The sequence below is a fragment of the Thamnophis sirtalis genome, unplaced genomic scaffold (genome assembly GCF_051295495.1).
Source record: "Thamnophis sirtalis isolate CommonGarterSnake01/CBP01778 unplaced genomic scaffold, rThaSir2_p1.2 scaffold_6, whole genome shotgun sequence".
NCBI lineage: Eukaryota > Metazoa > Chordata > Lepidosauria > Squamata > Natricidae > Thamnophis > Thamnophis sirtalis.
The window spans coordinates 59,039,069-59,055,825 of NW_028261386.1; the positions used below are offsets into that span (position 1 = coordinate 59,039,069).

General features: G+C 40.2%; 1 protein-coding gene across 3 annotated transcripts in view; it reads right to left on the reverse strand.

Moving 5' to 3' along the window:
• Nucleotides 1-16,757, reverse strand: part of TMEM63B (transmembrane protein 63B) — a 91,440-nt gene that overhangs the window by 16,634 nt on the left and 58,049 nt on the right. For all 3 annotated transcript variants that reach the window (XM_087717942.1, XM_087717943.1, XM_087717941.1), the window contains 8 exons: nt 9,323-9,413; nt 8,285-8,322; nt 6,191-6,333; nt 4,704-4,755; nt 4,427-4,535; nt 3,591-3,661; nt 3,056-3,136; nt 444-567 (listed from right to left, as the gene is read on the reverse strand). In XM_087717942.1, coding sequence (XP_087574068.1) covers nt 444-567; nt 3,056-3,136; nt 3,591-3,661; nt 4,427-4,535; nt 4,704-4,755; nt 6,191-6,333; nt 8,285-8,322; nt 9,323-9,413 — 709 coding nt within the window. The remainder of the gene's footprint in view (nt 1-443; nt 568-3,055; nt 3,137-3,590; nt 3,662-4,426; nt 4,536-4,703; nt 4,756-6,190; nt 6,334-8,284; nt 8,323-9,322; nt 9,414-16,757) is intronic.

Here is a 16,757-nt window from a genome sequence, read left to right on the forward strand (position 1 = left end):
TGATCTGCCTGAGAAATGAGAATTACTGATCACCTTAATATTTTGATTTCACAGTCCATTAAATGCAAACCATTTAAGAAGAAGTATGTTAGAAGGCAAATAATTGTCCATTAGCTGAGATTTGTTGTGGGAGTAAAAATGGGATAATTAGATTCTAATCCATTTTGATAAGGACTATTTTGATTAAGATAGATCTCTCTCTCTCATCAACTATAATACACTGAATAATCTGCAACTGAATTTGATACCTATTTATCTCCAGAAGGTTCTCAAGAAGAAGTTCTGGTAACTGATCTCAAATTATTTTCCCTGCGTGCACAAGCAATAAATGTCAGACAGTGACATCAGCTCAGGACAAAGAGCTTCTCTGGACTCTCTTTTTTTAATGCTATTCCCTAGCATCATCCCGCGGTCTCTTGTTATTAACCAGCCCTTCTTTGCACCTCTTCACAGCCTTTGATAGCGCAACAGCAGAGATGGCCACAGGGCTTCGGGTTGATCATTGTGGGGGTGTTCTCCTTGGTCTTCAAGTTGGTGAAGTAGTTTTTGCCACGCTCTGCCTTTTTTCTGAAACAAAAGATTATGAGGAAAAGGGACGTTCACAACAGGTAGCAGTGATCATTGCAAGCAAAAGTAAGCTATGTGCAGGCTAAGTGTGGGGAGACAGCAAGATTTCATTGGCATTTACCTGCACGTACTTCTGTTGCAGTAAAATGACCCTACTTGTCTCCAGTGTGCCTATACAAAGTCCTGCACTTTAGCATCTTTCCTTAATATAAAGCCTTCAGTGTGGAAACAGAAAGCTTGTATCAATCTGCATTCACAGCAAGTGAATGCCATAGTGTAAACCAGCCAATTTTCTGGCATATCAGCTCAAGAAGAATTTTGTGTGTGCTGGGAACAGATATTGGATGATCTAATTCATTACATTTTTAAATTTTAGCTTTACTGAACTATTATGGAGCAATACCTGGGCACTTCTAAAACTAAATAAAAATATGAAATGTGAAAGGAAAACAATAGTTCCTAATCCAATGAATTAATTGACATTTAACAGAGGAAGGAGTGCCATAGAGGGCTCCTAGTTGAGAAAATCCAAATACTTTGGCCACCTAATGAGAAGGAAGGAGTCACTAGAGAAGAGCCCAATGCTGGGAAAAGATTGAGGGCAAAACAAGAAGGGGACAACAGAAAATGAGGTGGCTGGATGGAGTCACTGAAGCAGTAGGCGTGAGCTTAAATGGACTCCAGGGGATGGTAGAGGACAGGAAGACCCAGAGGAACGTTGTCCATGGGGTCGCGATGGGTTGGACACAGCTTTGCAGCTAACAATGACAACAAGAAGTTGAGAAAATAATATTTGGATTAGATTAATGCAGATTGTTGTGGTGATTAAAAAAAAACATGAGTATCTCTATATGATGGAGGTAGGGCAATTTCTCATTTTAAGACTAGGTTGAAACTTTTTAATTGTACTGTGCTGGTTTTTTAATGTGTGGTCAGTGATTTAACTTACAGTTAAATTTTATTTTATTTGAGTACTGACTTTTTATTGATTACATATAACTTTATTTTTGATATAATCTCTCCAACTAATTCATAAACAAATACATTTTGTTACTGGATCTCTGTAATGACTGTAATGACTTTTTCTAGACCATGAGATTACTGTTATTCTGCTTTCCAGGGGTAGCTGACAAACTTCATTATAACTAGAAACATAAGCACAACATTGTTCCAGAGAATATATCAAATTCATTTTTCCATTTTGTTGCATCCAATATCTCAACAGTTTCTGAATTTGGGTCCATCACTCATACAATGTTCTCAATATCATTTGATTTTGATTAAGAATTCTTGGTGATGGTGGTGGGGTGGCACAGTGGTTAGAAGGCAGTATTGCAGTATTGCTCACAGTTCAAGTCTCACCAGCTCAAGGTTGACTCTGCCTTTCATCCTTCTGAGGTCAGTAAAATGAGGACTCAGATTGTTGGGGCAATATGCTGACTCTGTAAACCACTTGGAGAGGGATGTAAAGCACTATGAACATGTATATGTCTAAGTGCTATTGCTAAGTGCTATCTCATAATCAGCCCTTTGTGATAAACCAGACATGAACATCAAAAGCATGAATATTAAAACTATTTTTATTATGGGGTTACAGTAACAGACTCTTGCAATTCTAAATGTGTCTTTCCCTCCCTACCATTACCTAGATAGAACTAAAGAGATTAAATCTGAGACGTTGTATTCCTGCTTTGGACTGATATTTCTTTTATCTGACCATTGGCTTTTCCTCCTGTTGCTCAGGATTAATCTCACTGCTTATTAGAGCCATGTACTGGAATGAACTGGAACCAGTTGAATATATGTTGGTTGAATATATGCTCTAGCTTTGCCCTATTTGCTGTCCAATATTCACCCAACTGTATTTTGTTTCTTATATCCTAATGCTGACTACCAGAACTCACACCCTTAATCTCCACCCTAAATACAAGATTCATTATTAAGAATACTAAAAATGGATGATGCTTTTTACTGTAAATGTCACCTTGGACAATAATAGCCAAGACTTCCACAATATGGCACTGTGATACATGAAAATTGAAACTCTAAGAATGCCCCTGCATTGCAATTTTAATTGCTCCCAACAGTGGTAAGGCAACCTAAGGGTCACATATAATTATCCCCGTCTCCCTCTCCCTCTCCCTCTCCCTCTCCCTCTCTCTCTCTCTCTCTCTCTCTCACACACACACACACACACACACACACCTTTTTGTTCCACTTCTAGAACGTCATTTACTACAATACTGTGATATGACTCAACATGGTTGGCACAATTTTACATCACTTTGAGGTAAGAATCATAGCAAATACCATGGAGTTAACATAATTGAAGCAACAAAATAAATCCTAATGTTTCTCATAAACCCCCAGAAAACGTCCTGCTCACATACAGTATGTGATCCAGCTATGCTCAATTTTTATCACCCTGCTCATTGCAGCCACCAGCAATAGTTGTCCATAGTTGTTGAGAAAGCTCCAAGTTCTGTACCTTTCTGCATCAAGGAACATCAGCCGGGCTACATTATAGCATGGCCGTGCTTCCAGCACTGTGCAATTCGTATAGGCCTCCCTGCAAAACAAGAAAGATGCCCAGAGAGGCTTATTAGATTCCTAAGGAATGAGCAAAACTTCAAGGATTCTTATTGAAGATTGTAGTTGTGCTTTTGATCCTGAAAAGGAACAGCACCCTTTGCTTTTGCCCTTGAAATGTTTTCTTTCTGACATGGAAAAGAAAAAGAGGAAATGGAACAGAAGACTAACCATATCTTTCATTTCTCTTATGCAGAATAGAAATTACTTCTAGCTAAACCAGTTCTTTATTGTATGGATGGGAAATCTGCCACCTTCTAAATGTTATTAAGCCACAATATCCCCATCCTGGCCAGGAAGCTTGAGAGCTAGATTCCAAAAACTTGGGTATCACAGGTTTCTTATTCCTGTTTGTTGAATTGGCTATAACTGTATGTTTTAAAAAAAATACCAGAGCTTTTTCTCCTTGACAGGATGGAGAATGAGAGACTTACTCAAAATGCTTTTTTATCTTTTCGGGTTCCGCATATTTTGAGATGCCATTTATGAAGAGAGTCCGTTTCACCTGGAATAGATATGAAGCAACCAATAAGTAAAATACTATTTCTTCCCAAACAAGCTCAACTCCTGGAAACTTAAAGAACATCTTTATGGAATGTTTTTCAAGGAACTGCGAGTCCCACATCCTCCTCATTGGGGGACATATATTAGACAAGTGACAATGGCTCTTGATGAGAGATATTCATTACGTTTTAGAATAGAACAGAATAACAGAGTTGGAAGGGACCTTGGAGGTCTTCTAGTCCAACGCCCTGCCTAGGCAGGAAACCTTATACCACTTCAGACAAATGGTTATCCAGCATCTTCTTAAAGACTTCCAGTGTTGGGGCATTCACAACTTATGGAGGCAAGTTGTTCCACTGATTAATTGTTCTAACTGTCAGGAAATTTCTCCTCAGTTCTAAGTTGCTTCTCTCCTCGATCAGTTTCCACCCCATTGCTTCTTGTTCTACCCTCAGGTGCCTTGGAGAATAGCTTGACTCCCTCTTCTTTGTGGCAACTCCTGAGATATTGGAACACTGCTATCATGTCTCCCCTAGTCCTTCTTTTCATTAAACTAAACATACCTTCCTTGGAAGAACCTTCAAGAAACTGCCTTTAAGGAGAAACTACTTTAAAATATATCAGGTACTTTGTCTTTATCTCCTCATCAAGCCTTTGGGGAGGAGAAGCTCCAAGGAGAACTAACTTTGGCCTATTCCCAACTTCCTTTTGTTTTCCAATGGAATGGTCCACGTTGACAACTGGTCCATAGCTTGCTTAGACTTACCAAGTCATCCTCTTTATAGCGCATCTTTGAAGTGTGGCGACGCATGCTGTACACGGTTAACAGCAAGTATAAGAAGGCAAAAGTTGTGTGCAGCCATAAGAGGTTATTCCTGCCATAAAATTAAAGAAGAGAGCTGAGTTCAACCACTGCTAGAGGATGGCACATTTGGCTAAGGACCAACTCAAATGGCTTCTCGAGAGGTTTTTCCTAAAAGAATATGAATAGTATTTCCTTGCCCACATAGAATCCTTTGAAACACTTCAATTATCATACTCACCCAGAATTCAGGTTAGCAATAGTTGTTCTGCCAAAACTGTAGGGATTATTTTCTGGACAGTAAAAAAAAAGAAGAAGGTGGAAGGAAGGGAGAAAAGAGAGAGGAATGAACTAGATTATTGACTTAATTTTTTAAAAATTTAGTTTGCTTTTATCTCAGAGGCTTCGAATGATTTGTAATAAATAATTCATTATAATGTAAAACGTCAGATATCTACTTTAAGGTATCAGAAGACTTTAGAAGTCTACAGAGTCTTCAGCTACGAGAAAGTGTTAGGCCTGTGCCAGCTGCAACTTCTGGAATTTCTCTCCCTTCACCTCAAGGCCAGAGTACCATAAACTGCTTCAGTATTAAAAACGTTTCCTAATATTATTTAGAAAATACTTCTCCCAATCCAGACTGTCATTCGTGAGGATGCTTTTTCCCCCCAGTTATGAAGGAAAGTGAAGTATTAAGAGTTAAGAAAGTAAGTTAAATATTTAAGCATTAAGTAAGCTGTATGTGTATAGGAAAATTTGGGGGATGCATACTGCCATAGCATGTCCTCAATCCAATCCAATCTAAGCATCCCTTGTAAAATAAGGACAGGAAGACAAAAGATCTTGTTTTCCAATCTCCAAATTCAGCAAAGTACTTCCAGAAAGCAGAGAGTTAACCCAGCTTGGTTACAGTGCCACTGAAATGATATGTAAGAATGACATTGAGGGAAGAGATGGTACCTAAGAAATTATCAGATAATGGTCAGACCCCAGTGGCTTAATGGTCAGAGGAAGAAACTTAGAAATGACCACCCTAAAGGATCAAACAGTTAAGAATGGCAGTAGAAAGTTTCTACTTTCAGACTTTCAAGATTCTGTTAATGTGGCTTTACAGTAACATAGATCTAGTTGTCTAGTCATGTTTACTGTTTGGTTTATCCGGGAAAGTTATTTCCATATTGTGTGATCTCCTGGTGTGAGATCTTTAAAATTCATGTAAGTCAGTGGTTATGTTTTGTTTCCATCTTGCTGAGTTGAATCTTTAGAACCATTCCTACTCTGCAACTTAATGACCAGGATGAAAACATGCTTGGAAGAGGCCATCCATATCTTGCAAACTATCACATTTTCCTTCTTACCGCATAGCTTAAGAGATAATATTTACAAGTACCATAACAAAATCAATGCAGAGTGTACTTGTTTAGCCAGCCCCTTTTCCAGGTCAGTTGTCATTCCCTGCCCACTCAGCATGCTTAGCTCTCCTTGGCTGTTACCCTGAATATTGTTTCTACAGCTGCAAATCTTGGTGTTCTTCCAAGCTAGCTGATGCCTGGATGGCTTTGCTCAGACTAGATAAAGCCTAGATGAGGTTTCAGAGGGAAATCTGTCCATTTGATGTCTGAATCACTTCTGCTCTTTTGGCCCACACAACCATTAGCAGAAACCAAGGTCCTAAAGCTGAGTGAGATCTTCCCCCAGCAGAGTTCACACAAAATGCCCTCCACTTACCAAGAAGATCTCCTGAGAAATTCACTGGCAAGACAATGCCCACAGATAGGACACCTACTGCAACTAGCAGCCCAATGATATGCCGCTGGAAGGAGAGGTAATGAACTGCGTCTGCCCCACACTTATCCCTGATTTCATCATCCCTGGAAAAGAAAAGAAATTGGGTAAGATTTGGAATAGCTTGGGGACTCTTGGGAGTAGTCAAGATGCTCCTCCAAAATGTCAGACCAATAAAGGAAAGCTTCTGCTAGGAGTAGTAGGCGTATGCTCTTTGTGTTTGTCCTTTCTGAAGTAGATCATTAAACATCTGGCAAGCAGTGGGCTATCTACTCTCAGTAGACTGGAAGCAGGGACCTCTCCCTGCTCCTCAGACTGACTGTCTCTCAGGAGACTGGCAAATGTCAAAGGATGGTAATTGCTATGAAACTGGAAAATGTAGAGTAGATCAGACCAGGATGTAGAATATCATACTCACTGGCCTTCCTTTCCGTCAATTAAAACACCTTTCCTTTCTTTAAAAAAAGTAAAAATGAAGAATCACAGGATAACAGCATTGGAAGAGACCTTGGAGGTCTCCTAGTCCAAACCACTGTTCAAGTAGGAAACCCTATATATTTCAGACAAATGTTTATCCAATCTCTTCTTAAAGACTTCCAGTGTTGGAGCATTCACAACTTCGAGGCAAGTTGTTCTATTGATTAATTGTTCTGTCAGGAAATTTCTCCTTAGTTCTAGGTTGCTTCTCTTCTTGGCTAGTTTCTATCCATTGCTTCTTGTCCTGCTTTAAGGTGCTTTGGAGAATAGGTTAACCCCCTCCACTTTCTGACAGCCCCTCAAATATTGGAACATTGCTATCACATCTCCCCTAATTCTTCTTTTCATTAGACTAGACAACCCCAATTCCTGCAACTGTTCTTTGTTACGTTTTATACTCCAGTCCCATAATCATCTTTTTTGTAATGAATCATACAGAAGATAAAATCAAGAATTATGCAGCTGGAGCTGGAAATAAGGTTTCCATGCATCATTCCTATTTTTCACTATTATATCACACAAGTTTGAGAGCTCTGAAATTTCAAACTGTTTCTAGAACTCTCAAATGAAAACAGAAGAATCCTTCAATAGAGAACCCAATGGTGCTTTTTCAAGAAGCAACTGGACTTCCTTGTGGGTTTTTTTGAAGGTGTTTCGCTTCTCATCCAAGAAGCTTCTTCAGCTCTGACTGGATGGTGGTGAATGGAAGGATTTATATACCTTGCGGACAGCTGGTCATTATATTCCTTGACTAGCTGTCTTCAAGGAATATAAATTCTTCCCCACTATCCAGTCAGAGATGAAGAAGCTTCTTGGATGAGAAGCAAAATGTTTTCTAAGAAAAACAAGGAAGTCCAGTGGCCTCTTGAAAAAGCACTTTGGGACAAAATGACTGAGAATCTCCATAGACTTCAAAAGAGAAAAAAATGACTAATTGACTTTTGTTACTTTCTATATATTAAAAGGCAGTATAAGCCCAGCTACTTTGTTCTTTTAAAAAGAAACAAGACATTACCAGACATCCCTGAGCTTCTGAATCTGAAGTGCTCTTGACTGCAAAATAACTTTGAAGAAATGTGTTTAGTTTCTGAACAGAAGATCTTTGTTAAGGTAATATTATTGTACAGGTAGTCGTCAAATAATGACTGTAATGGATTACAGTCATTATCTGCCCATTACAGTCATAACCTGTTAGGGTCATTATGGAAGATGCCCATGTGAACACCTTGCTTATGGACTCGCTTCCCTGCTCTTCCCGATGTGATTGCTAAGTGATTGCAGGCCATTAAGTGGAGCAGAGATTGCTTTAGCTGTTAAGGATGTTGGAAAGTCTCATGCAGGCTCAGGTCCACCTGCCCTGGGCTTCCCAAGATCTTCCCCACCCTGAGGCATCCCAAGATCCATTTCCCATTTATTTAAATATAAACAAATATGTGTAAGGCTACACTTTCTATCATCATTCTGACAGCATAAAAATTGTAAGAGCTATTGCAATTAATATTGGCCACATTTATTTACTAGAATGGAGCAACATCTGCATGGAAAATGGGATAAACTTACTTTATCCTGAAGATTGCTGTCAACCAGGAGCAAAAACCCTATGGAGAGGCACAACAAGGCCATATTATTCCAAGTTTTCCCCCCACCATTTTCAGAACATTTACTAGCATATACTAGTCAATCATAAGAAACCAAAGTGCTCAGTTCTGGTTCTACCAGCTTCTCCCTCCTGCAACTGAGAATGGGGGAGAGAGGTTTTGGCCCCAAATAATTTGGGATTTTAAGCAAACCATTTCTATGAGCTAACAAGCAAGTCGACAGCATTTGCCTTTTCTCTATCACCTCTCTTCTCTCAATCGTGGTATTGTAGTTGTAGAGTTTTATGAGCCTATGGGAGTCATCCTTTGGATAGTAATGGGTTGTAGATGTAGTAATTACAACACTCCACCTTATCAACAACCAGTACTGGACTGAACTCAGTATGTAGGTAATATGTTTGTTCTGGTTATATTGTGGCTCCCTGTCTTATTTTGGGGGAAACATGGTACATTTATCATTATCCTTTAGTTTCTTATACTATATGCGCTTTTCTGGAGGATGTTATTTGGTTTATACCAGTGGCATGCAAAATGTTCCCAAGTTCAAAACATTCCAATCTCAACATGTTTTATTTTAAGCTTGAAATAACTGTCCTGACCTCATCGGAAGCGCTCCTACAGTGCTTTAACTGTTCTACAAGCATTTTCAAGCTAGGATTGCTTCTAGCTGAATTGGAACATTTCTGATAAGATTGGAACAACTCTATTTAAAGTTGAGTGGATGTTGCATAGTCCTAGTTTATATGACCCCCTGCTATTACCTACGCATTGCAAATTGTTTAGTTGGCTGTATTTTATTGATTTACTTCCTTTAACAAAGGTTTGCACGGGCATGTGTATTCCTTGTACTGAGATAGTAGGGATTGATGTAAAGATGTTCATTAAAAGGGTTAGATGCATTTCCACTTTCTGAACCACAGCTGTTCCTTTTAAACCTGGGAAAGATGTTGGTTCCAGGTTCTAGTTGGAAAAACAAAACCTTTTATTTGCTTCCACTCACATTGTCTCTTTGGTCGAAATCCACTGAGCTGGAGACAGAAGTGAGGCGTTCATAGCGATCATGGCTATCAGAGTGTAGAGCAGACGCAACACTGAAACGACAACAGAAAAGTCTATTAAGTGAAGCTCACAGAAGCTTGAAAGAGGAGAACCCAAAGGTCAGGACAGTTAATGCAAGGCAGTTCGGCCCAGGCAAGATGAAGAGAAAACTTCCAGAGAAGGCAGAAAGCAAAAGAGAAAAGCCATTAGCAAAGATTGCCCTTTCTTTCATTTCCCTCAGATCTAATGCATACACATCAGTGATAGAATTACTGTATTTTTCGGAGTATAAGACACACCAGAGTATAAGACGTGCCAGATTTTGAAGAGGTAAATTTAAAAAAAAAGGTTTTTGCACTCTGCAGGCCTCCCAAATGCTCTGCATGCCTCGTTTTTGGCAAAAAAGGGGGGAGCTTGCAGAGGCTTTGGGAGGCTTGTAGAGTGCTCCTGGGGGTTGGGGGAGGGTATAAATGAGCCCATTTTTTCTCATTTTTGCCCTCCCCAGTCCCCAGGAGCACTTTGCAAGCCTCCCAAGCCCTCTGCAAAGGGGGCAGGGTTTCAGTAGGCCAAAAATGCTATATTCAATGTATAAGATGCACCCAGATTTTCACCCTATTTGGGGGAGGGGGAAGATGCGTCTTATACTCCAAAAAATACAGTAACTCTACTCGGTAGGTACAGTTGTGGTATTTCTGGGTAAACATGGGTATTTCTAATTCCTGACTGAAGGTGCTTCATATACAACACTAGGCATGCTAATAAGAAGAGCACAACGTACACTCTGACCAATCAACATTTGGTAAGAATTCTACAGCTACGGTAGAATCTCAAAATTTGCATAATTTATTCTGTTTCAACCTCTCATGGAGTGGGTCAAAGACAAATGCAGGCAATACATTCCCATTCTCAATGGCTGGAAATTCATGAAGCCCCCCACTGAGATTCCAGCAGGCACGGGCCATTTTGCGGCTGGGCACATCTAAGCAGAAGGACATGCGTTCCCTGAAATGTCTTCTAGATGCTAAAGAGCTGTACCAAGCACCACATTTTACAGTCATTACTTCAGCACAATTGCAATGTACAAATGACCCTGTTCATGAGCTAACAAATCCCCACAGAAATTAATGGTGTGGCAGCTGTCCAATCTCCATGCTTGTAACAGAAACAATAAATAACAACTCATCGATTGCAGGATAATGGCTACTTTGCAGGGAAATGGCAGCTGATGAAGTAGCGCCTTGTGGCTTAATCATCTGCTTTACATTTTTGCTGTGAAAGTCAGAGTAAGTACAATTTATACAGCACTTTGATAGATTTAAAGAGACAATTGCAATAAATAAGGATGAAACACTGGAAAAGATCTTCCAGTGTGCAGTCTATGAGAAAGAGAGAAACTTCCATTTTCCAAATTTCCATGCTACCACAGGTTTTGGTCAGTGATGCTCTAAGAATGCAAGTACCATCTACTGTATCTATCATGTGAATGGATAGAAGAGATCCAGATGTCCATCACCATTTCCACAGCTAAACTCATATATAGGAGCAATGAAATGCAGAAGAGGAGAGAAAAAAAGGTTACGCCTGCCTCAAAAGATGAGTGAAGAAGAGCTAAGAGAGTTTGCGTACTCCTTCTTCTGAACCAGCAGCCCGGAAGCTTCCTATGAAATTATTAGCAGACAATACAAATATAGACAAAGGCACAGACATAGCCACCAAGAAATAAAGACAACCCATGTCCCGCAGATACAAAAGACACATTTATTCTAAGGAGTTTAATATAACAGGCTAGTAAAGAATGTCAAATTAATAATAAGAATTAAGAAAATGAAAGTGTTAGTGCAATGTGATGTGCCAGTGAACAAAAACTGGAATGGAAAACCTTTTGGATGTGGTGAGCCTGAAAATTACTGCCAATGATATGTACAATTATACAACCTATCGTATAAACTACATACAATCAGAAAATTGGAACCGAAAATCTAGTCTGTGATACGTCTTTTGGATGCTATACTAATTAAATTTGTAATTAGTATATTACATATACTAATTAAGTTATATGTAATGTTCGCTATGTTAAAAGTGATCTCTACCATTTTACTAATTTATCAAACTGGCCCCTTCTTCTATCTGCACTAAATAAACGTGATAAGAATCAGAAAGAATTTCTTTCTGCATTTTTTAAAAAAAAGCTCAAATACACCAAACCCCCAAATACATATTCAAATACACCATGAATACCAAATACCACACTTCTTATGAAGAAATTATGAAAGGGTCTGGCGTGATTTCAGAATACATAAAACAACCTTTCCAAAAACTCAGCATTCCCGGATACAGTGTTCTTTACTGAGGGCATGAAGCAGGTGTCAGGCATCAGACTCCTTGAACATTGGCCATGTTGACAGGACCTACTGGCAATTGTAGTTCAAGATATAAAAAAACCAGCAGGTTGAAGGGTTCTTGGTGCTTTCTGAGCTTGCTCGTTTTCTTGCAGACATTTCATTACCCAAACTAGGTAATATCATCAGTGCTAATAAGGAGTGTTGCTTGCTCTCAGTTTATATTCTAGTGTCTTTCCTGTCAAGTGTTGGTGGAGAGTTGTTGTTTTCTTCTTTTGCTACCCTTCCTGGACAGCCTGATCAGCAGAGACCACAATGGCAAACTAGAAATGCAAGTCTACAGAAAAACCACCCTTACCAAAGCAACAACCCAACCACCCACAAGAGAAGTTGTGTAAGGACATTATTTACACAAGCCCAAACACATTGCAGCAACCCAGAACAGCAGAAAAAGGAAATAGAACATCTATACAACATATTCCAACAAAATTGATATCCATGCAACTTTATCAAAAGGTCCCTGACTACCCAATCCAATACAGCACAACCAACTCAAACTATAAAAAGAATTACTCTGCCATACAACAAGAATATCTGAGAAATCACCAACAGATTATTACAATCACATGGAATCAGCATAGTACAAACCAACTAAAGCCCTTTAAAACATGCTAAGCAGAACAAAAGACCCAACAACCCCAAAAGAAAAAACAGGAGTCATCTACAACATACAATGTAAGGACTGCAACAATCATCATGTAGGACAAACAGGCAGAAGAAAACTGGCAGAACACATCCACGGACACAAACTAGCAGTCAGAAGACATGACGAAACTTCTTTAATTTCCCAACATAGAGACAGACTTAACCATAGTTTCAATTGGGAAAATGTGACCATCCTAGACCAAGCCAAGTCCAAAAACACCAGGGAATTTCTAGAAGCCTGGCACTCTGACAATAGACACACAGACATTAACAATATTTATGCAAAACCAGTCCAAAAATTAACAAAAAGACCCAAGCACCTCTCCACCAGCAACCAGCAACTAGATCAACATAGATTAACTCCAAAATTAACACCAGACCAATAACCAAGTAAACAATACCCCAATCAAGAAGTTGCCAAAAAAGCCAATAGCAAATAGCTCAATTGAAGGATCTCTAAGTCCTTCCCCACCAACACTGACTGGCGAGTCACTAGAACAGGGGTCCTCAAACTACAGCCCGCGGGCCGGATATGGCCCACCAAAGCCATTAATCCGGCCCATGAGGCTGCCTTGCCCACATCACACCGCCTACCAGCTGGCCCCCACTCGCCTTCTGCACATCCCATTTTTGGCCTTCTCAGCCTCCAGAGAGAGAGGGAGAGGGACGGACAGACAGACAGACACACAGACATCCCTCATACACCCCCCAAGGCTGCCACATCCCTTCACTAACCTGCTTTTTACCCCCTAGGAGCATAACAAATTAAAGTTTAATTTGTGCGTATTGTTTGGATTGCTAAATTGGCCACGTCCGCCCAGTCACATGACCACTTAGCCATGCCCACCCAAGTGGTCCAGTCCCCCAACAGTCTGAAGGACCCTGAAATGGTCCCCTGTTTAAAAAGTTTGAAGACCCCTGCATTAGAATATAAACTGAGAGCAAACAGCACTCCTTACTAACACTGATGATGTTACCTAGTTTAGGCAATGAAACGTCTGCAAGAAAACAAGCAAGTTCAGAGAGCACCAGGGACCCCCTCATGCCATTCCTGACCTACAAATATTTTCCTTTATTAGAACCAGCAGGTTGCTAATATGTTAATTTTTATGTTCATGGTTTTCTCAGTCCGTAAAGTCCTGTCTACCTGTGAGGCTGTCAAGACATGTTTGGAATCAATCTAATCAGTTCAGCCTTTCTCATGCTTTGAGTCTTAAGGAGGAAATATACTGTCATTTCTTTGGGATTTTCAGTGCAGGAAGGGTCCGCTAGGTTGAACCTTAAGAGTTTTGTAATGAGGGTCTTTAAGATACAATGCACTAATCAAACCATACAATGTTTGTCTTAAATCTTTTCTGTAATAGCCCATGGATCTTCATGGAGGAAGGCTGGAGTTTTTATTACATGACCTTTCAGGAATCTGGAAATGCCGGAGACATTCGACAATTGCAAACAGTTGCTAATACCTGTTCTAGGTCGATTCAAACTGGAAAACCAAATATTTAATTAAATATCAATCAGGATGAATATGACCCTCTTTCCCTCTTCTCTAACCAGGGACTGGTTGTCAGTAGAGTTCTGAATTGCTTGGTATGTTCGTTTCCATAGTCATACAATTTGATCTTGGCTGATCCTGAAAAGCTAAGGTGGAGTAGGATCTATCTAATACTTGGTTTCAACTGCAGATTGAGAAGTTAAAAAAAATCAGAATCAATAGCATATCATGTCAGCATTATTGTCTAGAACACAGCATGGATGTGTCCGTGACTATGTTAGAGTTGAGCTTGACTTGAAGAAGTAGCACTTGTACTGCTGTGCATAAAAAAATGAACATGGAAAGCATCTGGCCACAAGGGAGAGCCAGAGGATAGTATGTTACCTGGCAAATTTCAGTAGTGGTGGCAGTGGCTGATGTAACAAGAGGTAAGATGAGTGTCAATCCCAGCAGATCTGTCAAACTCTTAAACCTTTTAAGCTAGCTGCCTTACTTGCTCTTAATTCCACAAGAACTTGGGAGCAAAGGAACAGCAATGGAATCAGGGGCAGTTGCTTCTACCGAGTTGCCTTCTCTTTTCACATCAAGAAAGAAACTGGCAACCCGGGTAGTGAAAGTGATCCTCTAATAGAGACCTGTGGAACTGGCGCCCTGTGGGTCGGATGTGTCACATAGGCCACTCCCACCGCAAAGGCAAAAAACGTGGTGATATGTCACACGTGACATGATCGAGCTTGTCATCCGTAATCTAATAGATATAGAAATCAGCATGCAAGATTGTTTGCAGGAATTTGGGAATTCCATACCTATTCCATCTGAGAGAATAATTTTGCTCAACAGAGATCTCCTTCCTTTCTTCCCTCCTAGTTCTTGACTTACAATCATTCATTTAGTGACTGCCGTTGCAACGGCACTGAAAAAAAATGATTTATGACCATTTTTCACATTTATGAACGCTGCATGGTCACATGATTAAAATTAAGATGCTTGGCAACTGGCATGTATTTATGACAGTTGCAGTGTCCCGGGATCATAATTTTGTGATCACCTTTTGCAACCTTCTGACAAGCAAAGTCAAATGGACTTACTAACTTAGCAACTGCAGTGATTTGCTTGACAACTGCAGCAAGAACAGTTGTAAAATGGGACAAAACTCACTGAACAACTGTCTAGCTTAGAAGTAGAAATTTTGGGTTCAATTGTGGTTGTTAAGTCGAGGACCATTTGCATATGCATGATATAGATCCATCCAGTGACGTTCGGTGAGGTTTATGGCTGGTGAGGCAAGCGGGCAAAAGCCGCCCTATGTCGGACACAGCAGCAGGGCATTTGGACGCCCCGGCACCGTGTCCACCATAGAGCGGGATGCATCCTGCTCTATGTCGGACATGGCGGCAGGGCTTTAAAGCCCTGGCGCCGTGTCCACCATAGAGGAAAAACTTCCTTAGACCAGCGGAAGACTTTAAAAGCAGAGAGGACCTATGGAAAGCTTCTTCAAAGAATCAATGCTGGATGGAACCAAAGCCCCCCTGCCACCCCGGGGCTAGAGGCAAAAGCCACCCTGCTGCTATGTCCAAAAACCCTGGCCTGCTGCTATGTCCAAAAACCCTGCCAGCCGCTATGTCCCACATAAAAAATAAAGTGCCAGCCCGCGTGCCAGCAGAAGTGGGTAAAACACACACACACACACACACAAATTACTTACAATAATACAATTACTTACAAATTACATTAATTTTGAATTCCTCCCCCCTCCCTCCGACCCACATACCTTTTCCAGCTGTGTCACAGAGGATTTCAACTCTGCTCGTCTGCCATGATGAAAATGTAAAAATGTAAAAAGAAAAAGGCAAGAGCTGTTAAGGTCAGGTTGGATTAACTGCTGCCAGAGTCCCCAATGGATGACTCTGCTTAACTGTTTAAAAAAAAGCCTCTAAAACAGTGCCCTCTACAGGAGGAGGCGAGAGATCATGTGCCTCATCTACATAAGGAATTTTTCGGCTTTTAACCCTTGCTTAGCTCTGCTTGAATGATCATAAAGATAGACTAAATGAGGCACGTGGTTCTCCCGCTTCCTCCTGTAGAAGGCACTTTTTAGAGGCTTTTTTTACAGTTAAGCACTAAGCAGAATCATCCACTGTGACTCTGGCAGCAACTACCTCAGCCTTTTTCCTTTTAATTTTTTTTCTTTTCATGATGACAGTGGTGAGGCCCTGCCTCCCCTGACTGCACGTCACTGGATCCATTCATGCATCTACACACAAGTACACACATACAAGATTTGGCGAGTGATTTTTGTATGTATGTGTTCCTTATCCCAATCGACAACTCTGAAAGCAGAGTTCAGTGGAATCATAGCAAAACCAAAAGCAATACTACTAGGTGGTGCCTTTTAATATCGAGTTGTATTCAAAATGCATGCAAAGATCCAAAGACCCGCATTTTAAAACACAATCAGAACTATGCTGGATGAGATCAAAGACCACAAAGCCCTATATTTTATTCTAGTGGCCAAGCATAGCAAACTGATTCATGCTTTCCCCAAAGTTTTACTGGAGGTAACAGAGAGGCACCATGGCACATTGCCATTAATAGCTTTATCTTCCCTGAATTTATCTAATGCCCATTTAAAACAATCTAAGGAAGCTGTCTCTGCTTCTTGAACTGCATAATTTAAGCACAAGTTCTATGAAATTAGAGAGTATTTTTTCTGAACTCTTAGAAATGGTGCAAGGACAGAGAATGTTTACAAGTAAAACATAAATAATCCAGATAATCCATTAGTAGTCTGTGGCTTATTCTGACAACCAAATTTTGAAAAGACAATAAACAAGTAATAAGACCTTCTCCATCACAGT